A 24143-nucleotide genomic window follows, 5' to 3' on the forward strand; every position below is an offset into this window, starting at 1 on the left:
AACTCAACAAGGTTTTGGAAGCTTTTCGTCGCGGTTTCGGTTAGGGAAGACCGGGGCACTTTTAGTCAGCAAATGAAGCTTTTATTTGCGCATGATTTGTGAAAAAATGATAAGGTTTATCTAATGTTTTTATGTTTCATAAGTAGCATTAGGATATTGGCTGTTTCAAAGATTCACTGGTTCAAAGATCTAAAATCCTTGACTTTTTCTAGAGAGGATAATGAAAAAAGTATGACACATTGGCTACACGTGCCCCGGCCTGGGTAGATATAGCCACTTTTGGGGTATTAATTGCCACCAGTTTTCCAGACGAAATTTTAAACTGAAGAAACCAAATATTGTTCCACTTGATACACTGAAGCTCACTGATGCTAAATATGCCACTTAAAGCTAAAGAAAAAGGCTTTAACCGACTTTTTATGACATTTTTGTAATTGCGGCTGAATTGATGCAAACATCCTGAAAAAATCTATTTCACAAATTACTCATCCAAATGGCAATATTGCTTGGAATATCAATAGTACTTTTTCATCTAACAATTATCTATGCGTTAGTGAATCAGTCTATGTCAGTGTTTATCATCTTATATAAAAATGAGATAATTATTATCCAAATAAAAAAAATCCTTAAATTTACTTTATTAGGGTGGAATAACAGGCTATCGCCACCCCATTGCAAAAGAAAGCGGAATAGGAATAACAAGCGAAAAATTCCTTGGAATTTTCCATAATAGGTTCCAAGGAAAATTTAATGGATTTATGCTGGATTTTTTCTATAGAATACATCCATGGAAATGCTCGTGGAATTTATGTGGATTTTTCCACCAAAATAAAATGGAGAAAAAATGAAGCTGTCACATGCACCTCATGATTTTACTTCCGAATATTAAAAAAATAGCAAAGATTACGAGGATTATAATATATTTTTATAAACCAGCAATAACGAATTGACACTTTGAGCAATAAAAAAATATTTTATTAAAAATTTTTTTTTTCCTAAAATATATATTAATTAACATAAAAACAGCATTATTTTAGGTTGGCGACCTATTTAATGTAATCACTTCATTATTATCTACACGAAACGCAGCATCGCATAATTAATTATATTATAATTGCCACATGAATTACTGGAAATGTTTGCGGAAGGTTTGGAAACAAATTCTAAAAGTTGTCGCAACACCATTTTATTTGTTTGACATTTCAGAAAACTAGTGGAAAAATCCATATAAAACACTATGGAAAGATAGTGGAAATTTCCATATGTTTTTTCCAGCTTATCCCGCGGACGTTTCACGTGTGAGTTTCCATATAAATCTCCCGCGGAATACCGCGGAATTTAACGCTGGAATTCCAGCATGTCGTACTAGTAAATTCCATGGAGCACTATGATTTCCATGGAATTTCCGGCTTTAAATTCCATAGGAAAACTTAGTGGAATTTTAGCGTCAAATTCCAGCGAATTTAGCCATTTGGACGCAAGTTTTCCATTGGAATTTTTGCGGAATTTTGCTATGGGGCATGTTTAGGAAAAAATTAAATTCATTTAATCATAACTGTTGAATCCTTATTACAAGATAAGTCTAATTTGACACAAAGTTACTTAGATGTATTGGCTCTAGATACGTGAAAACAATAATCCTAGAACATAACGCTGAACTACTTAAAAAACTGATTTTTATTAATAATGCAAAAATAACCATTTCGTCGCCACTTTTTACCACTTTTCGCCAGTTTTGTAAAATTTGTAATCACTTCTCGCCACCCACTTGAAAAGAACCACACTCGGTTATTTTAGGCAATGCTATGAAAAGAATACATTCACCATTTCTCTTTCCTTGTGATCACTTTATTATTACTCTCTTTAAATGATTTTTCTTCACTTTTATTTGAGAAATCAAATTATGGGGCTTTTGCAGAAAGTAAACAATGCAGATTTGACAACTGAGAATGTACGAAGTGAAGTTAGCGTCGCCTATTGAAAAGATATGGCGACAGGTGGTAAAATCAATTCCAGAATATTACCACTTCTCGCCATGCCTCATTTTTATACAAAAATAATATAAAATGAAATATTAATTGACTAAATACAAATTTTATGTATTCCACAAGTGCAATTAAATATTCAATAGACAAATTATTTACCCAAATAGGTATTTTTGGCCTGATGAAAATTTGACGACACTTAGTACATTTGGTAAGAGATATTGGATTCGATGCACTTGCTTAAAATATTGCTCTAAAAAGTGATCAAAATCGTGAATCCAAAACGAATAATTATTATTTTTCGATTCTATGCGTAGAAGCAGAAACAATACAAAAAATTGCGACTCATTTATTTCATAAATTGCGAAAAATAGTGATTTCAATGTAAGTATGGCGAGAAGTGGGGCACTGGCGAGAACTGGTGATTCCACCCTAAACTAGAAACGAGTTAAAACTATGACATCTTGACTAAAAACTTAGAAAACCAAATGCTGTGTCAAAAACTGCAACATCAAAATTACAATATTATACCCATTTTATAAAAATGCTTCTAAATTGTAGGATAACAGGATCAGACTTATAAACATTTCTGGGAATATGGGGATGTGTTCCTACTTTCGTTAAAAAATACTTTGCTCAATGTACATCTTAAGGGAAGCGAGAAAAATCCACTGACTAATTCTACCCCTGGCTAATTGTACCCCGGTCTCCCCTACACTGTTTGTCTCCAATTAGAAACTTTTCCTTGTTTCCATTTGGATTAATACGTTTCCAATAGAAGCATTTTACGCTGTATTTAGAAGTCTTCAAATTATATCTAAAGAATTTTCACTAAACAGTAGCATTCTAGAAGAGCCATGTGTTGAATCTTCTGTCAAAGTTAAAGCGTCTGGAAATGGTTTTGAATTAGGACATTTACCCTTAATAGAACATTCGAATTTAAACTTTATCACTTGGCACAGTCGCCCTTTAGTCTCCATAATCGACTAATCAGCAGCCATGAACCGATTGATAACAGATTGGTAAATCTGTTTATCCCTTTACATTTTGCAGCATAGTGTCGTTTTAAATTTAAAATTTCTAATTATTTAAATTTGCTTTTACAGTAATCTAACTATTAATTGTATCATTAAAACTGACAGATTTTTAAGTGAATTTTGAATTTGTGTTAATTTCCATTTAAAAGAAATCTGATAAGATCGTTAGTTGTAAGTCGGGGATGGTCTCAATCAGGCTTAATTTCAAATGAAATATACAGCAGTGTATTTAAAATGTTGGTAATAAACTGTGCTGTTCACTTAAGATTCTTGAATATCTTACAAAAAAAAATATATTATTGCGAAAAATCATAGTGCCCCTTTGATTGCAAAGGCGTGAGTTTTGTCATTTAAAATTTAAAGTAACAAATCTTTTCCTCTCAAGTGCCCCTTTCACAAATGCTAATGACTTCCTTGTGATTCCTCCTGGGTAATTTCTAACTCAATTTTTTTCCCTTCATCCCATGACACTGGAAATTCAACATGAATTAACGAAAATGTCCTCACCTCCTGACACGATGTTTCTTGTGCAGAGGCCCAAACGGAAATTGATGGCCCAGCTCTCAAGTACGTCCAGCTGAATTCTCCAATTCGTCTCCACTGCCACTTGGTGAACAACACGGTGAAATTTGAGTTCTTGTTCTGGTATCACAATGAGCGAATGATAAATTACGACAAGAACAATGGCATTAATATTACAATGGGTGTGGGTGAGTACCAAAAGAACAAAACCATTTCGTTTTGCCATGTGTTTGCCTCCTCTTGGCGCCGTCAACTTTTGCACTCTCCAATCTCGAAGAGGCGGCATCATCCACAAACCACCCACAGTTTATTTACTATAAATTTTGCCTTAAACTTTATTCCCATACCATCGTAAATCTCATCCTCAGTTTAAGTGCCGAGGAAGGGGACTGAACAAAAAAAGAAAAAAGAAAACTTTATGACCGTTTTTTGCGGCAAGAGTCATTCGATGAGTGTGTAAAACAACACATATTAAATCCACGTCTTGTTACACACACAAAATTTTCTTTTTTCCTGGTCCATGATTTTCCTCCTGGCCACATTCCCAGGAGGGAGGTGTCTCTGGGCGGAGTTGGACAAAAAGAAGTCGTGAGAGAAAAAGAATTAAAAGATGATTCATTTGATTAATTTCAACAAAATACTGTAGAAATAGAAAACTATTTTTAAACGACAAATGAGAAAGATGACATTATAATACGTAAATTATGGAAACCACATGTCTTTCGCTTCTGAAAAAAAAAGATTTTAAAACAATTTGCAAAGACAGAAAAATTCAATTGGATTTGTACTAGAATGAGGAACTTCCCGGTTAAGACATTAATTAAGCACTTATTAAGCACTTAATAAGTATTTAGTTTAATGCATTACGTTTTAAATTTAAAAAGTTGTATGGAACAGTTAATTGCAATTTACTAAATGTAGAAGTAGTAAGCAATCTGAGTATCACCTTTTAATAATTCTACTGTATTATATTTAATAAAAAATATGAAATTGTAAAATCAGTAAAGATCTGTAAAAATCAGTATGTGTATAAGCCCTTGATTCTGGGACCATTTTTCCCAAAATATCTTCGTTTTACAGACTATTTTTCAAAAATGACATCATGCTATTTGTCCGTCCGTCCATCCGATTGTTCGTCTGGCTGTCATAAGGCCTAGAGATCAAGGTTAGAGATAGACACTTAAAATCCTCAGAAGATCCCCATAAGTCGGCCTTAGACTTGCTCTAAAACGCGTCATGCGATATGTTTTCGATGATACTTAGTGTATATTTCTCGACCGAATATTATCGTATTTGGACTCGTTAGAAAGGTCTTGGAATTTCTGACGAGACCAAACTGGTTGCAATCGGTTATGAGAAGTTACCGATAAGTATTTTTTGTCCAAAAAACATTTGCCTTACTCCTAAGACAAATTAAGCGGTTTCTTGATTTTCGAATGGTACCATAATATTTTTGAGGTCTGGCATCGAAGTTCGAGCATTTTGTTTGTTTTTTAAACTTAAAAAATATTAAAATAGTAAATTGATTCAGTCAGTAACTGAGGGTCTGAGTTAAATGTGCAAGTCCAAAGTGCCCCCAAGAAAATCCTAATTGTTCGCTGTTGTTTCTCAGTGCGACTAGTTGAGTGTAGGAGAACGAATTTTAAAGACAAAAAATCACGGTTTTGATCACTGAAGAAGACGAACTGTCGCGCCGAAAGTTCTGGCGATAAAACATTGTTGTTTGGTTTCTCAAAGGATCAGCATCCCTGACGCACCCGGAAGAAGGTCATCTCTTCATCTCTCTATTACATTATACATATTCTCCGTCGATTATTCTATTAGTACATATACAATCGAATATTTTTTTTAAACTTCTCGTGGGACTTGACTTCTCAAACAGTAAGAGATGTTGACTTCTGCTGTTCGGTAAGTTAGCGAACTAATTTACTCAAATTACTCCTATTCTTAACATTTCCTCAAGAAAAACGTTTTTAACTTGTCTCTAAATTGGCCTAGGCAATTTCGTTTATTTTCGAATATACTTTGAAGTTAATGCTTTTGAATGTTTCATTCATAAACACCTAATCGCCATCTTGAATTATGCAAAGTCAGTCAGTTTAATCCCTCTGGAGGCACTCTTTTTCAACCGATTTGGTCAAATTTGGATTCATTTGAAAGGTCTTAAAATTCTATGCCCAACTGCATTGCTGCCATTCAATAGTGAATCGGTAAACTATCGGCAAAATAGGTTTATTTTAAAAATACTGTTTTCTTCGTTTTTTTATTTTTGTCTTTTAATTCATCTTAAAAGACAAACGGTAAGAGGTATCAATATCCGGTCTTTGATAACCCCTTCTAAAATTATATTATCTTGGGACTTGTGTCTTTCTTTTCTCCCCTTCCCATCTCATTCGTTCCCTATCCACTTCAAATATATAAAAAAGAATTATGTTTTTTAAGTTTTTCTCAAAATTGGCCCAAGCCTTTTCAATGATTTTCGGATATGTTTTGTAGTTAGTCCGCCTAAACACGATCAGAAAATTGCTATCATCGCTATTTTGAATTATCCAGGATCTAAGGTCAACTGCCTTAAATTTTTAGGGCCGAAGGAATACCTCTTTGACAAGGAACCACTTATTGATACCTTCATTAAAATATTGAAATTTATTAAACGTAATGCAAGTAGAATAGCCTTTTTCTGTATTTTACCTTTTCCTATAAAGAGAGGAGTATTCAAATTGTTCAAAAGTACATACTGTAAAATGAAATCATAAAATCGGTGGAAAGACATTTCCACCGTTTGATCCTGGAGTTTGTTATCAACGCTGAGATGGCGGTGGACTCATTGGTACCGCTGCAAAAGATCAAGAATTAGATGAAATAAATTCAAGTTAAAAAAATCATATAATTGTTACTGGAAAGGTGTCAATTGGTCACGACACAAGTTTTTAAGTGCCAATAAGTCTTCCTTTGGCCCTACATGAAAAGTCTTAAAATTTTAAACTCGATTGCATTCATCTCAATTTCTTCTTGATCAATTTGCAACATAGGGATGATTTGTTCGTAAATGTTCGTAAAATGTTCGACAGGAAAACAAACATTTACGAACAAATGACAAAATTTTACGAACTTTTTTTGTGTGTTTACGAACATTTACGAACAAATGTTTTCAAAAGTACAAAAAATGATCGTTAAGTGATCATGTTACGAATAATGTTTGTGAAAAAAGTACAAACTTTTACGAACATGTTTGTGGGTTATACGATTCACGAGCATTTCGTAACTCCTCCATAGGAATTCACAAACATTTACGAACATTTTTACAAAATATTTTTTTCTGTGTAGACAAATATAAAACGACATTAAACTGCTATTAGGGAAAACGTGCTACCTTCGGACGGGGACGACTAAACCTTCGGACAACTCAATTTTTTCCTATGTTCTTGATGAATTTTGACACATGCCTCCTTTCTGCAAATTTGAGGCACTGGACTAGCTATTAAAATCTTATTTTATAATAGATCAAATTCATTAAAAACGTATTGAAAAAAATGAGTTGTTCGAAGCTTTAGTTCCCTTAAAATAGCGCACTTTTCCCTACACCATGAAAATTGCGAAAAATAGTGTTTAAGCAGAACTTCTTCTCCGGAGTTCGAGGTTCCAGCATCTCGCAAAGCCTCAAAAGCTTTACCACCTCTTTTTTTAATTTTAATTAGGGGTTTATCTATAAGATGATTGCCCCACCACCTCTTTTTAAATATAATTTAATGATTTCTACGAAATGAAGTAGGGGAAAGTACTCTCCCTTCGAACGAATAATGCCTTCGAATAATGTGAATTTATTTTACTTTTCCTAAGAGACTTGCACATAATTATCACATAATTATCAATAATTGATAATAAACTAACTAATATTTAATAAAAATGTATAAGTCTCTTGGGAAACCTAAAGAAAATTCACATTATTCGAAGGCATGAACGTTCGAAGGGAGAGTATTAGGTGAGATTCTTAACAATCTCACCTACTATAATCCTAACAAAATTTCATGTCGTCCGATCGACCTCAAACTTGGCCAAAATGTGTTTCGCCACTTCCTGATCACGAATATATATGTGGCTATTTTACGGGCACTCAATGGGTCAAGTGGTAGAGCACTCGCTCTATGATGCAAGTGTCCCGGGTTCGAATCCCCTTTAGGTCACCAGGAATTTTTCTCAGTTCCAGAGTGCATCTCACGCAGTGAACATTGTTGATTTTTGCTCTGTGAATTTTTGCCTTTTTTTGTGGTTTTCTTTTGCAATTTTTGCTCTTATTTTATAAGCTATAGTGTATAAAGGTATTATTTAAGTTGGGTGGTTGATTTAGTGTAGTTTTGGGGTTTTTTTTTTGGAAAATTCTTGGTTTTGGTGGGTCCACGCGGGAGATTGGGGTTTTTTTTTCATCTTTTTTTCTCTCCCATTTCTTTTATCACCGTGTGTGTATAATTATTATCAGTTGAGTTCGGTATAGCGGGAATTCTCTCGATGGGTACTGAGAGTGGTGGCACAATGGAAAGTGTGGCTGAGTCCAATACTAAGCGTGTGAGGCTTTATCCACCGAATTTCAGGGGGCCATACACTGTATATTTTAGAGCACAAGAAGGGAAATCTATCAATCGTTTAACCATATGGAACATTCTTGTTAAAAAATTTAAAACCGCAGTTGAAGTGAAAAAAATGTTCTCAGATAAGGTGAAGGTAGTTTTCTCTGATCTTAAGGAAGCAAATAGCTGTGTTCAAGATAAAGATTTTTCCGCTTTTCGGGTGTACATTCAAGCCAATGCAGTTGAAGTGGATGGGGTTGTAATTATGGATTTGGATGAAAACGAAAAGATGTTGGAAATGGGTGTTGGTAAAGTGGAAGGTGCGCCTGAGACTGATATTAAAATTCTCGAAGTTTATAGAATGAAAAAGAAGAGTGTCCGTGATTCTGTGGTGTCTACGGTGAGGGAGAATGGGTCGCAAACACATGTTGAGAAAAAAATTGAGTGGGTTCCAGCAAAAGCAGTTCGCGTTACGTTTGAGGGATCCATTTTGCCTGACTTTATTAAGGTCTTTGGAGTTGTAGTTCAGGTTCTAGCTTTCAACCCTAAAGTTATGTTCTGTGAGAAGTGTTTGCGTTATGGACACACTAAGGCGTTTTGTAATAATAAATGTAGATGTCAAAAATGTGGTTTAGTGCATGATTTGAAAACTGTCTGCGAGGTTTCTCTATTTTCTTGTCCTAACTGTAAAAAAGATTTTTCCTCGAAGGATCATAAGTGTGTAGCCAGGGAATTTTTAGTTGATAGTCTGATAAAAAAGGCCCAAACTCGACATAACATGTCATATGCTGGCATTGTACGTGGTGATCAGGGACTTAAAAGGCAGCGTGAGGAAGAAAACATTTTTGATGTCTTATCTGGGTTGGATTCGGATGTTGATCTGGGATCGGACAGTGAATTTCCTGAAGTGTCTGAGGTGGCGGGTAAGCATCCCAAAGTAAGGAAAACTAAATCTGCTTTTGAGAAGGCTAGGTTAACCCAAAAACAGTATCACAGGAATAAGGTTACAGAAAAGGAAACTGACGTTGTAGCTGATCAAGTGAAAAAGGACGATAGTAAAAAGGAAGTTCCGTTACCTGAGGGAAGGGGGTCAAAGGAAAAAGTGAAAAACAAACCAGAAATTCTGAGTGATACTAATTGTGATTTTTCTTCATGGCAATCTGTCGTCAGGCTTCTCTTAATTAAAATTGGTGTACCTCATGAGGTTTTGAATTTAATTGAAAAATGGGTTTTTCCTTTTATTGAAGGCTTCATCATTCCTAAGGTTGTGCCCATGCTTTCCCAAATTTTATCTAATATTTAAGATGGATAGTCCTAGTGAGTTAATAATTCTACAATGGAACTGCAATAGCGTTAGGCCAAAATTGCAGGATTTATTAATTGTATGTGATCAGCTGGGAGTCAATGTAGTTGTTTTACAGGAGACTAAACTCTGTCCCGGGTCACAGTTTAGAATTCAAGGGTTTTCTGTTCTTCGTGAGGATCGGAATGGAAGGGGCGGTGGTGTATTAATTGCGGTTAAAAATTCTATTAAGTTCAATACGACAAGAGTCGATATCGTCAATGGTGAATGTGTAGCTGTTGACATTGATGTTAGAAATAGGAAAATTAGGTTGTTTTCAATATATTCCACTAACGGAAGCCGTGTAGGGATTGACGATTTGAATAACCTAATAGAGAGGTCAGCTGGACACGAATTGGTTGTGTTGGGCGATTTTAACGCTCATAGTACTCAGTGGGGCGGGGAGTCTTCAAATAGGTTTGGCCAGATTATAGAGTCCTGGGTGGAGTCCAATGATTTGATAGTTCTCAACGATGGTAGATATACGAGATTAGCGTGCCCCCCTAGTAGTCCTAGTGCTATTGATTTATCAATAGTGTCTAGTAGATTGGCTATGAATTATAAATGGGACTTGTATGAGAATACATTGGGCAGTGACCATATTCCTATTATTTTAAATATTTGCTTTAATAATAGAGCTGACGCGGTTGATATTGAGCGGAATGTGGAATTGGTTCAAATTAGTCCTGTAAAGGTGGACTGGCGCAAGTATCAAGGGATATTGCAAAGGGAGCTTGGGTCTGTAAATAACAACCTAGACTGTGAAGGAAAATATAAGTCTTTTGTTCAAAGGGTCATGAACGCTGCTACGAACTCGGCTCATAGAAGTAGGAATGAGGGTGGAGGACGCGATAAACCTTGGTTTGACGAATCTTGTAGAAGATTATGGGAATGTAGACGCCAAATATATCGTCAGCTGGTTAGGAATGGAACCCGTGAAAGGTATCTTGCCTATAAAAGAATAGATGCAGTGTTGAAAAGAATGATGAGACAAAAGAAAATACAATTCTGGCGGGATAGATGTTCTGAGTTTAGTAGCCATACCTCTCTTGGAGAAATGTGGAACCTTGCCAGATCATTTAGGGGTCTTCCGAAACAAAGGGCTAGTTCCTTTAGAGAGGAGTGGTCAGAGGATTTTGCTAACCAGATGGCTCCTCCATTTGTTGCTGGCTTGGTTAATTTTCATATTCCCCCCATACATGGTGAAGGATCCGATTTTTTAACTGGGGAGTTTTCTATGGATGAGCTGAGTTTAGGTATAAAATCTCTCAAGAACAAGAGCCCAGGCTTAGACGGAGTTAGGTCAAGCTATCTGAAGAGACTTCCTGAGATCGGCAAAGTTATTCTGTTAAATATTTTTAATATGATCTGGAAGACGGGTTATATTCCAGAGGATTGGAATAAAGCAAAAATTGTTCCTATTCCAAAGCCTCAAAAAGATCGAAACATCATGAAAAATTACAGACCGATTAGTCTCCTATCCGTCATTCGCAAACTCTTCGAGAAAATGATTTTGGTGAGACTGGTTGCTTGGGTGGAGGAAAATAGGATAGTTCCAGAGTCCCAGTTTGGCTTTAGTAAAGGACGTGGCACCCAGAATTGCATTGCCGCTCTCCATTGCAAAATTCAATTAGCATTTAGCAGGAAGAATTCTTTGGGTTGTGTCTTTCTAGATATTACCTCGGCATATGATAAAGTATTAATTGATGTTCTGTGTGATGGTTTGCAAGCTTTGGGTCTTCCTGCTGGTTTCACAGCAATTCTGTATGGGCTTTTAAATTATAGGGAAATTTCGCTGGTCCTTGGAAGTAGACTGGTTTCTAAAAGAATTAGCCGCATTGGTCTTCCTCAGGGATCCACGCTGTCGCCTATTTTATATAACGTTTACGTTAGAGCTGTGGAACCGGCAATTCCACCGGACTGTTTCGTATTACAGTACGCAGATGATATTGTAGTCGGAATAGAAAACGCTTATGATAGTTATATTGAAGATAGGTTAAATGTTGCGTGTGAAAATTTGGCGTTGGTATTTAAAGATTTGGGGTTAAGGATATCGTCCGAGAAGTCTGCAGTTGTGGTTTTCTCTAGGAGACACAGAGATCCGGTCGTTGATGTTGTGGTGGAAGGTAATTCTATTTCACAGTGCAATTCTTTCAAATATTTGGGGGTGTCATTTGACAGAAAATGTTTATGGGGTGGACATTGCCGGGATATTGTTAAAAGATGTGACTTAAGAGTGAATTTTCTGAGAGCTGTGGCTGGTACATCGTGGGGTGCTCATCCTCATTTAATGCTGATTCTCTTCAAGACTACTATCATGCCAATTTTGGAATATGGTTGTTTTGCATATAATGGTGCTGCTAAGACACACATTTTGAAGCTTAAAAGGGTTCAGTGGCGATCGCTCAGGATTTGTTTAAGTCTGATGCCGAGTACTCACACAGGTTCTGTTGAGGTCCTGGCTGGAATTTTGCCTTTAGAAATAAGGTTTGATTATATTATTGAGCGATTTCTCAATCGTGCTCTGAGAACTCATGTTGACTTAAGAAGAGATATGCATAGACTTGGGGGTCGTCTTCCTAACGGCAGGTTAGCAGCAAGTTTGTCTAGGATGAATGAGTATGGCTTCACCCAAGAGACTGAAATAGGTGTGATTAATGATAAAATTCATGAGCGAGCGTTGCAATCATGGCAGGAAATCTGGGATTCGGTAGACCTCGGTAGATACTGTCATTCGGTTTTGCCTAGGGTTTCTTTAGGCGCATGGTTTAAGGGCAGAGGACGGCTGAATAGATCAGAGATTGTTTTGTCATGTAGGATAGCAAGCAACCATACTAGAGTCAACGCACATTTATTTAGGATTAATATTAGTAGTACTCCTTTGTGTGATCCCTGTAATACATATATGGATGTTGATCATATATTATTCAACTGCCCTCAAATTGTAGGATCGCGGTATAACTTAAGAAGGGCATGTCAGGGAAGGACATGTATCAGGGATATATTAGCGATTGCTTTTGAAAGCCATGACAAAAGAGCACCCAGAGCTATTGCTAAGTTTATTAAAGACTGTGATATTAGAATATAAAATTTGCCCGAGACTCTGTACCGATGAGGTGATCAGGAGGGTGTGCGCCGGGGGAAGGGTCTTATGCGCCGCGGGATACCTTCAGTGTCTACTAGGTCATTCGGCTTTGAATGCTTGCGTTGGGAGGGTCTCTCGCCTCTCTCTACCTCCAAGCTGTGAAACGCGGGCATTCAAACGCCGGGTGGGGTGTGTCGTGGCGGGACTTGACCTCATGCGTGTAGCCCGTCATCGCGTCGACGATACTGAGTCTCGGAAGAACACATGTAGTTTTGTTATTTATTTATTTATTTATTATTTTCGTAATTATTTATTTATTTAAGTATTTATTTAGCTGTAGTTTGCATGTGTTTTTTTATTTTTGGTCATTTACTGTCAAGTGCACAAGGATGGAAATGTCCCGGTCCTAGATAAGTTCACTGAACTTGGGACCTGGGGGTGGAGGTGGGAAAGAAAAAAAAAAAAAAAAAAAAAAAAAAAAAAAAAAGGAATTTTTCTGGCGTTAAAGGTGTTCAGATTGTATCCAGTGAGCTTCACTGCACTTGATTCCACGGTCATGGGACTGACAACCTCATCCCGTACAAGAAAAAATAATAATGCATGTCTAGAAATCCCATTGCGGGAAGGCCTAGTTCCTTCATGGAATGTTGTGCCAGCATTATTATTATTATTATTATTATTTTACGTTCCCGGCCGGCCGGCCGCTCTTTGGAGCTTAATAGCTCCTAAACTAAAAAAGATATCGACTTGCGGTTTTCGGCAAAGGTTATATATCGGGTGAAAATTGCAACTTGGTGCATAGACCCCCCACCCCCCACCCCTCCTTCCGCCATTTTGAAGACCCCCCTTTTTTGTTTTCTCAATAGCTCCGCCCCTATGGCATTCAGCGGACTCAAATTTTAGTATGTTATAGCTGGGCCTTAGAGCTTTCCATCAATACCAAACTTAAAGTCCCCCGACCCCCCTGACCCGAGCTATAAGGGTCCAAAAAATTTTTCTTAAAATGGCCATAACTCTGGTTCTAATTGTCAGAATTTAAAAAGTGAGGGCTTTTTGGAAAGCTCTCGTGAAATGCCACTTCCCCTTCTAACATCGCAAGTTCATAAAACCACCGCTAGGGGCGCTATTATTAAAAAGAAAATTTTTAAATCTTATAAGTTAAATAACTCAAAAATTCCATTGTGCATCGGGCTGAAATTTTAGTATGTTGTAGCTGTTGATTATACCTATCAAACAAAAAAAACCTTAAGTCGATCTAGAACCCCTGACCCGAGCTATAAGGGGTCAAAGTTCGAACATTGACCAGCCTCTATCTCCGGTTCTAACTAACATAGCGACGTAAGTTTTACCTTTTTGGTTTCGTCTCAATGAGCACTTTCAGATGGAAGTTCAAAAAGTCACCAGAGGTGGCGCTGTGATAGCGTCAAAATTCATTGAAATTCAAAGTCACTTTTCTCAAAAACGGCATTGTGCAAGTTAATGAAATTTTAGTATGTTGTAGTCCAGTCTAGGACGTTTCCAAAATGGTGCGTATGTGCGCTGTGGTTTCAATAGAACCGGAGATATGAGGGGTCAAAGTTCACGAAATTCAAAAAATCATATCTCCGGTTCTATGTGACCGATTTTGATGAATGAGGGCTTAAACGAAAGAACTCACCAAATGCTACAACTTTCTAAAATATTTGAACTTCGTGGGACCAACACCAGGGCCGCCACAGTCGAAAAACCAATTTCAATATCACATAACCTCAATTATCTCGACTGTCGCTGAACCGATTTTGATGATTACTTCGACATAATTGTAGAGAACATTTGTCTCTACATTTCGTCCATACATCATTTTCCACTCAGACTACGCTATCACTCCGATTTTGCCGTTTAAGTGTGAAAAAATTGATTTTTTCCATAATAACGCTTTGAAATCACTCAGATGCCAATTTGACTGCCTCTACTCCACCAAGACACTTAAAATAGGGGTTTAAATGGAAAGTCCCACAGAATACAACAATTCTTTGATATAGTTGAAGTTCAACAAATGACTACTTGGGGCACTCTGGATGAAAAAACGAGTTAAGAAGCAAAAAACCTCGCTTATCTTGGCTTCTGAGTAATCGATGAGTTCAAGTTCTACGGCAAAATTATAGAGAACATTCTGGTCTACATTTCACCCATATAACACTTTTCTGTCAGTTCATCCAAATCCTTGATATTTTGGTTTAAATACAAAATTTGTATAATTTCACGAATTTGATTCAAGATAACTGAATGGCGTCTCCCAACTTCAGCTCCAAATCGAATTTGCATGCACTCCGAGTTAGCTCACGTTAAGAATCTCACCTACATAAGCCGGTTAGGATTATCTGTCCCTTTTCCCCTACTCTGGCCATAATTTATGCCATCACCTTTTTGTCTATAAAAATTACAAAAAATACATAACATTAATTTCTTTTGAATCCTCAAACAAGAACATGTAATTTTTCTCAATTTTATGTCAAACCATTAAAATATTTGTTTGCAAAACACGACTATTAATAGAAATCGTAAAAGCCTATTAAAAATGATTAATGTTGAGTATTTCCCGGGCGAAAAATTGGGCACTCAACAAGAGACCACCGAATGTGACTTTTGGCGACGCTTCTGACTTCCAAGTTTAACTGACAAAAATCACACGGATAAGTTATAAATGAATTTCCGGTGTTTAGTAATTCTGAGATGGATAAGGCGCAAGAAGAAGTTTCCTTTTTTGGGGGACCATATGGCAAAATCATGTTGCACAATCTCTGCCAAATGTACGATGAAAAAAAAATCTCTTGACTTTTTTTCTGTCCTTTTCCATGTCCTGCCATGGCTCAACATTTTGCGGCATTTTCATGCTACAAGAGTCCAACTACTCGGACTTGATAATCCATCACGCACAAACGGATCATTCTGGGAATTATACGTGTGCTCCCTCCAACATGCGACCTGCCAGTGTCGTGGTTGTTGTTCTTCAGAGTAAGTTGCCTTTGGCTCTTGTCTCACTAGATCCCGCGGACATTATCTTGTTCCAGGGATTATCTAACTGACTCTCTGGTAAGTCACTGTTTACATTATTTATGATTTTGTCCTCTTCACAGCATCCGAAGGGGACAGTCCCGCGGCAATTTACGGGAGAGGTGGTACGAGTTGGAGCAGAAGACTCCTTCTGTATTCCTTGCTCCTGCCATTGGTGCATCTCACCTCATGACGGCACAATCAACAGCAGCCGTACTGTAATTGCGACAGTGCAAATAAATTTTCTGAAAATATCCCCACGAGAATCTCCTTTAATTCAATTAACACTGACGCACCAGATGCATCCGGAAAACCATCAACTGATGGTGAGAAAGTACCTCCACTTCCCCTGCTTCCTTTATCCAATGAAATATTAATGCAATTGAAAATGGAAGAAGAAACGCGTCGTATAATTCTCATGGGACTTGCAGCTTGAGGTGAAGACTTTCTGCAGAATCTTTGCATTTTCTAGACCATTTGCAATTAATATCAGATACTGAAGTACCAGGTAATATGCTTAATGCACAAAAATACATTATTTTTATTGAACAGTCCATTGAAAAGTACAAGTAATTTATTTACCACCTTTCCAAGATTTAATTACAGTTGAAAGTTTCTCGGAAAACCCTACAGACATTTCCAAATTTATTATGATTTATTTTAGCTACAAACTTAATTTAGTCCAATCAATTTTAATGCGTTATCTTATAGGCAGAATTAAGGGGGTTTCCCTAAATATCAGACCAAAAATTAGATGCTTTTCGCGATCTTTTGGAAGAGAAGGAAACGATCATGCTTTTGGAAATTTTTGATACACTTTTATACATATTTAGATGTAGGGTAAGTGTGCCAAATTCCTTCCAGCTTGGAATTTCAGCCACATTTTTCGTTCCTCTAATTTCCATGAACTTTTAGATTTTACATACTCTAGAGATTATACAATGCAAAAGAATAACAAAAAATGTATCTTTGACAAACGAGATGACGTGATAAAGACATTGGAAGAATTCCCGAAGGGCAAGGAACTATGAGAATGAAGGTGGCCGAAATAGGGCACCAAAGCTATGTCTACATTTTTATTCATTTTAAAATGTATTAAGAATGATTTTAGAGTAAATATACACGGTAAACTCTACAAGGTTCCAAGCAACACTCCTTCAGAAGAAAGAATAAAAAAAAAATCAATTTGTATTTAAAATATTACATTTCACACTTGAGACTTTGACGCTTGTATGCAACTATGCCGAAATTTGGCACACTTACCCTAACTTAATTTTTTTTTTTGAGAAAAGAATATTACAAAATACTAGTTCCGTTAATAGCTTCGATCTTCAATTACTTACTGATTTGATCTTGAAGTAAAAATTCGAAAGCTTTGGAAGGAATTGGAAGAAGACTAATTAGTCTGAACTCAGATGGAGAAAAGGTATTAGAAATTTTAGGAATGCGTACTACAATTGCCCGTTTCCACAGTTCAGGAAAGCTTGAAGACGTTATGTCGGTAAATGTCCTAATTCAAAACCATTTCCACACGCTTTAACCTTGACAGAAAATTCAACACATTAAGTTCAATTCTTTTTGAAGACAATTAGGGGAAAGTGACCATGCTTGATACGATCCAAGCTTGATAATAACTATTTTTTTCCTACGTTAATCAGTAATTGTGACTCACAGCAATATATTTTAATACCTGGGCCTAAGCCTCACATTTCCTAAAAAAAAAAAATTAGGATCCCAGCTCTTTTTTCCTAGTTTCAGGAAGCAAAAATTAAAAGTTTGTTCAAAACTGTAATTTCGTTACATGATATTTCATAAGTATTTCTTAATTAATGTCGCTGTTCAGGAAATATACTCACATAGAGGGTTCATCAGTACTAATATTTATGTAAAAATATTTTTACTTGGGGACACTATTTTAGAGGGTGGTGACAAATTCATAAATTCTACCTGTGTCCATTCTATATTTTAAGAAGGGACCATGAATGATAATTTTAAAGTAGCAACTCTATCATTAGACGTGATTTTTTCATAATTACACCTATTGTAATCCTCCAATTTTATCGACAATTGACATAGCCTTCAACCCTGTTGCCTAAATTTTAAGGTTGCAGAGTGACATTTTCTTGGACTCAAAGTGAAAAAATGGTTTTCGCTAGCGCCCTAATGTGATAAAAACACCGCTTAGAAAAATCACATAAAAGTGATTTTAAAACTAATAACCAGTCGTACAAACGATTTAAGCAGATAGATCAGAGTTCCGTCCAAATATTGATGTGCAATTTTTTGTATTCGGTGAAATTTTTGCAGTGAAAATGGGTCTCCGAATTGTCGAATCAATTATTATACAGGAAGGCCCCGGACCCAACTTGTATAAAAATCGTCACTGAATTTTCATTTTCTTCTTGAGGAAAATCTAAGGATTTCCAGGAACTTTTTGTGGTTGGATTATGAACCTAATAAGTGAGACATTTTTTTGTCATAGTGGAGGAATCGCTTCGGTTTGTGTGTTAATCAGAAAAAAATCACAAACCTTGGAACTCATTTTACAGTATCAAGCATGGGAACTTTCCCCTACATAAATTTGCTCCTTGACTCTTCTAGAATGTTACTATTTAGTGAAAATTCTTTAAATATATTTTGAAAACTTCTTAAATACAAGAAAAATGCACAAGTGTAAAATGCTGCTATTGGAAACAAATTAATCCATATGGAGACAAGGGAAATTTTCTAATTGGAGACAAACAGTGTAAGTGGTGAAACCGCGATGAAAGGCTTTCAAAACCTTGCTGAGTTTCTCTTGAGTGCAGGATTTGTTCTTATTCCTGGTCTTTTCTCCTTACCCATCTAAAACAATATGAAAATCTCTCCAAAAAATCATATTTCCGGGTTAAAGTGAGAATTGGAGAAAACGTGCATCGGAGTTTTGAAAGTTTTCTTGTGCATTTGAAAATCTGCTCTGCGTTCCTTAGCTTTCGTTCCTATCTTCGAAAATACTTCAAATTTTCTTCTGAAATTTTTATAGTGACTTCTTTGATAGTTTGTCTACCGATTTAAGCAATTTGAAAAGAAAATTGATTTTTTTGAAATTTTTTAGGGATGGTCCCTTAAAGGAAATAAAATTAATGAAATTATTATTAGTTTGTGAGACTTTAACTGTGATTTTTTTCTGTTCGAAGAAATAGTGAAATTTTTTGTTCGAACAGGTTTTTTTTTGCAGTAAAAAAATTCTGTTCGAAGGAGCAGAAAATTTTTCTGTTCGAGGAAACAGTAAAACTTTTATATTCAAAAATATAGTAAAATTTTTTAGTTCAAAGGAATAGTATTTTTTATGAAACAGACATTTTTCTCTTCAAAAATATATATAGTAAAAATTTTACTGTTCGAAAAATTTTCTATTCGAAGGCATAGTATAACTTTACTGTTGATGTATTGATCGAAAAAACTGTAAGACTTTTGATTGAAAAAACAACAACAGCAATTTCTTCAATTTGAAAGTTTTTTTATTATGGAATTTTATTTTTCTTTTCGAAGGAACAATTCGAAAAATTGTAGTAAAAAAAAATCGAAAGAACAGATCAAATCAACAATAAAACTTTTTTGATCGAAAGAGCTGTGATTTTTTTGTTCGAAGGAACATAATTTTGTTTTCGGAGGAACCATAAATATTTTTCGATCGAAGGAACAGTAAGACTTTTATGATAGAAGTGAAATTTCTTTGTTCGAAGAAACAAACTATTTTTCCTTTTCAATTTTTTTCTGTTCGAAGGAACAATATGACTATTATTAGAAAAAAATAATATTTTTTAATTCGAAAAAACTTTTTTTCAATAAAAGGAAAAGTGATTTTTTTATTAGAAAGAACAGAAAGTTTGTTTTTCTTGTGAAGGAGCAATACTACACGACTTTTTCGATCGAATGAATAGTAAAACTTGTATGATCGAAAGAACTGTATTTTTTGTTCGATTTTTTTTGTTCGATGGAACAGATATTTTTTGTTCGAAGGAACAACAAAACTTTATTCGAAAAATTGTAACATTTTTTTCTGTTCGAAAAACATGAAAACTTTTTTCTTCGAAGGAACAGAATTTTTCCTATTCGAAAACACAGTAAAACTTTTCTGTTTGAAGGAAAAGTAGAACTTCATTGATCGAACGAATAATAAATATTTTTCGTTCGATTAAACAGTAAAACTTTTTTGATCGAAAAGCCTGTGAAGTTTCTTTGTTCGAAGAAACAGACTTTTCGAAAGAACGGTAAAAGTTTTCTGATCAAGGAAAGAGTTTTTTTCTGTTTCTAAGGAACAGCCAAATGTTTTTATTCGAAAAAGAATAGCAAACTTTTCCACCCGAAAGAACAATAACATTTTTTTGTTATTGGAAACAACAGCAATAGGGGAAAGTACTCTCCCTTTGAACGTTCATACCTTCAAATAATGTGAATTTTCTTTAAGTTTTTCTAAGAGACTTTAACACTTCTATTAAATATTAGTTAGCTTATTATCAATTATTGATAATTGTGCGACAATCACGTGAAAATCTCTTAGAAAAAGTAAAAGAAATTCCCCTTATTCGAAGGCATGAACGTTCGAAGGGAGAGTACTTTCCCCTACCTTTCTGTTCGAAGAAAACAGTAGGGGAAAGTGCTCTCCCTTCGAACGTTCGTGCCTTCAAATAATGTGAATTTATTTTACATTTCCTAAGAGACTTGCACATAATTATCAATAATTGATAATAAACTAACTAATATTTAATAAAAATGTATAAGTCTCTTGGGAAAACCTTTAAGTTTTCTTAAGAGACTTACATATTTCTATGAAATATTAGTTGGCTTATCATCAATTGTTGATAATACCGTGATAATTTAATGTAAATCTCTGATGAAAAATAAAAGAAATTCACATTATTCGAAGGCATGAACGTTCGTTTTGTTCCCAAATTGTTCAGTTCGAAAAAATAGCAAATTTTTTTATTCGAAAAAAATGTAAAATTTTTCATTTCAGCAGGACCTCACAAATACACACTAGAACCAAGAATGTTCTTAGCGTGTTTATATTGAACCTTAAATTCTGTTCAAGTGATTAACCCCTCGATGAAAACCTCTTGAAAATCTTGAACTCTTCACCTCTCTTTTCAAGAAAATCTCTATGTTGATTTTCTTGCTTCTTTGAGAGAATCTCCGATTGTTTATTCATCTTGAATTTAGAGAAAAGAGCTTAAAATCCACAGAGAAAATGCTACATAAACTTGGATAAATTTATTTACTCGCTACTATTCCACTTTTCACTTTAACTTTCTAATGTTTCTCACACCAAATTGAGGAAATGGCTAAATGGGAAAAATCTGAGAGATCTCTGGAGAGAGTTGAAGATGCCAGAAAATGAATTAAAAAAATACCATTTCAGTGATTGCAGAAAGGGGTCAATGGAGGCGCCTGGTCTCTTCCCTGTTTAAAATATTGTAAGTGAAACTTTATCGAATTTTTCTCTAAAAATTTATTGAACGCGGAAGAAGCCAGTTGCGGGAAATCCAGTAAGATTTTTGTAAACAATTTGATTTGTTGAAGGGAGATTCCTGTTGAAATAAATTCGGCATGTAATTACTTTGGAGATTGACCAGAAAAGTTACCCAAGTTGTAATAATTTTTGTGGCAGAATAATTAATATTTGTTTTAAAATACTTAAAATTCCAATCGTTCTTGTAATAAGTCGCGGTAGAGCCATTTAGAAAATTCCTGAAATTCATCTCTGTCGTTTTATTTTTGAATCAATTCTGGGGAAAATGTATTAAGAAAAGACCTTCATTTCTTTGGGAAAAAGTCAACTGAGAACGTTTTCATCATTTGCTCTTTGGGAAAGCTTTCTTTTTTTTCTTGATTTTTTTTTCCTTCCGAGAGATGAATCAATCATGATGTCACAGTTTCTTACAATCCACATTTGGACTAAAGAAAGTCCTCCCTTTAAAAATCCGTGTCCTGCATAACAAAACGCCCACCCAGAAAAGCTTTGTTTGACTCCACCGCAGTGGAAAACGGACTCATTTCACATCGAAAGATAGCGGAAAAGGAGTAAAATTTGTTTTATGAGGCCGTACTTCCCATTCCCTCTAGAACACTCATACACCCACCCCAAACATTCTTCAGTTCTATTGCCAAGATTAATTCCACTAGTGCGTTGCCTTTCCCTTCTCCTTGGTCTGAAGATCAATTGTGAAGAAAAGAAATCAGATGGAAAACTAACCCGGGATGATAAAAGAAGTCACGAACACTTTTATGAACTCTCAATTTTCCTAATTTTACGACGAAGCTTACACTTGACCCTGTTTGCCTTTCCTTTTGTCACAAAAGGAAAATTTCCTCCTGAGAAATTGCAAGTGGTTTCCTTTCTGTGTCACCCATCTATATTGCATTTAATTAAGTCTTTCGCAAGTTCTTCTGCAGCACGTTTTCTCGCCTTCAGACACCTTTACGAGATACTGAAAGTGTGAATTTCGTGAAAATGAATCCTAGGTTAGGGTAAGTGTGCCAAATTCCGGGCAGCTTGCAATTCCGGCCACCTTTTGTGTTCCTCTAATTTCCATGAATTTTTAGTTTTTACACACTATAGATTATACAATGCAAAAAATAACAAAAAATGTATCTTCGACAAACGAGATGACGTGAAAAAGGCTTTGGGAGAATTCCTGAAGGGCAAGGAACTATGAGAATGAAGGTGGCCGAAATAGGGCACCAAAGCTATGTCTACATCAGAGGCGTGCAAAAATCGTTGAAACCAAATAAACGTCAAAATAAGTTTGTTCAGCGTTTTGACCATTGACGTACACGTTTTATTTGACGTTTATTCGGTTTAAACGGTTCTTGCACTCCTCTGGTCTACATTTTTATTGATTTTAAAATGTATTTAGAATGATTTTAGAGCAAATAAAGACGGTAAACTGTCTAGAACAGAGGCGTGCAAGAACCGTTGAAACCGAATAAACGTCAAATAAAACTTGTACGTCAATGGCCAAAATGCTACAAGAACAAACTTATTTTGACGTTTATTCAGTTTCAACGGTTTTTGCACACCTCTGGTCTAGAAGGTTCCTAGAACACTCCTTAAGAATAAGGAATAAAAAAATCAATTTGTATTAATAATATTGCATTTAAAACTTGAGACTTTGGCGCTTGCATGCAACTATGGCGAAATTTGGCACACTTACCCTATGTCTATTTTGAGCTAAGTAAGAGTTCTTCAAATTTTAATTTTAACACTATGAGAAAAATAATATTGAATTAGAATGTCTTAAGCTCAGAGAATAGAGCATTTTCTAGACTTAATTGGTTTTACCTTGATTTCCTTATATTCTTAAGACTTAGAGTAAAACTTTAACTATATTCCTCCATTCAGCACAGCTATAGTGCTAAAAATCTTTTCCTAATTGTAAATTCGAATAAATAAATTTTTATTAGTAATAGTTCTGGAATATATTTGATATCTGGATAGGGGGAAGTGGGGCACTTTTAAAATTGAGATTTTTCACCTATTTTTAAATAAAATTGAGCATTATCGTGATATAATTTAGCCACACAAACAGATTGAGAAACTAATTTACATTATGATATGGCTCAGTTCCACTTACGAGTAAGGAAAAAAATCCCAATTTCAAAGGTGCCCCACTTCTTTATAATTTTATTGAATAAAAATTTTAATCTCTCTCTTTCTGAAAAAAGTAGTTTGCTTTTGTAAAGGACCTAGTAGGCCATGTCATTAAGTACTTAATTAAGAGCTTCCGACTAAACAGTCTTTAAGTAGATACCCTAATGACCATAAAACATTTTTTCCCTTAATTTTCACCAAAGAAAATGTTTCGGCATAAGGAACACGTTGCTCTAAGAGTACTAAACAGATTATGATATTCAGGTGCGTTGCAGAATATTAACAAAATAAAACAATAAAGATTTTTTTGAAAAAGTGTTACTAAAACATCCCACCTAACACATTAAGTACTTATTAAGTATTTAACAAGGTATTTAATAAGTTTTTAACTCAATAACTTAATTTTAAGGAGTTGTAAAACAACCAACTGTTTAAAAATATATGAAAATTAGTGCTTTGTAGCGAATAGCGGAACTAATAAGGCGTGACTTAACCTTAATTAAGGCTTTTGTAAAACTCCTTAATTAAGTAGGTAGTATTAAGGACATGAAGTAATAATTAAGAACTTTCGACTAAGCACTTTTTAAGTAGTTACCATAATGCCTATAAAACATTATATTTTTAATTTTACAAAGTTTTTTTCTATTTCTCAAAGGATAAGAAAAAACACTTTTGCCTAATTGGCAAGGTAAATACGTTGCAACCAGCTCCATGTTGTCCGGTACTTCACTTTTTCGCTGGTTGCAACTGTTGCCGGACGGAACTGTTGTTATCCTCAGGATCTGGAGAGTTCGTATTTTACATTTCGTATTGTACATGTTCGTATTGCATATTTCGTATTGCGGAAACTTCGTATTCTAGGATATTTCGTATTTTGCATTTCAATCTTTCATACATTTTGTACAAAAAGAACCAATAAAATAATAAAATTGCAGTTTTAC

The 24143-nt window shown here is 35.2% G+C and overlaps 1 protein-coding gene across 1 annotated transcript in view; it reads left to right on the forward strand.

Annotated features, from left to right (window-relative positions):
• Positions 1–15832, forward strand: part of LOC129802407 (uncharacterized) — a 28082-nt gene extending 12250 nt beyond the window's left edge. The window contains exons 5-7 of the mRNA XM_055848186.1: positions 3556–3732; positions 15417–15530; positions 15653–15832. Coding sequence (XP_055704161.1) covers positions 3556–3732; positions 15417–15530; positions 15653–15762 — 401 coding nt within the window. The 3' untranslated portion in view covers positions 15763–15832. The remainder of the gene's footprint in view (positions 1–3555; positions 3733–15416; positions 15531–15652) is intronic.
• The last annotated feature ends 8311 nt before the right edge of the window (positions 15833–24143 follow it).

The sequence above is a fragment of the Phlebotomus papatasi genome, chromosome 2 (genome assembly GCF_024763615.1).
Source record: "Phlebotomus papatasi isolate M1 chromosome 2, Ppap_2.1, whole genome shotgun sequence".
NCBI classification, from domain to species: domain Eukaryota; kingdom Metazoa; phylum Arthropoda; class Insecta; order Diptera; family Psychodidae; genus Phlebotomus; species Phlebotomus papatasi.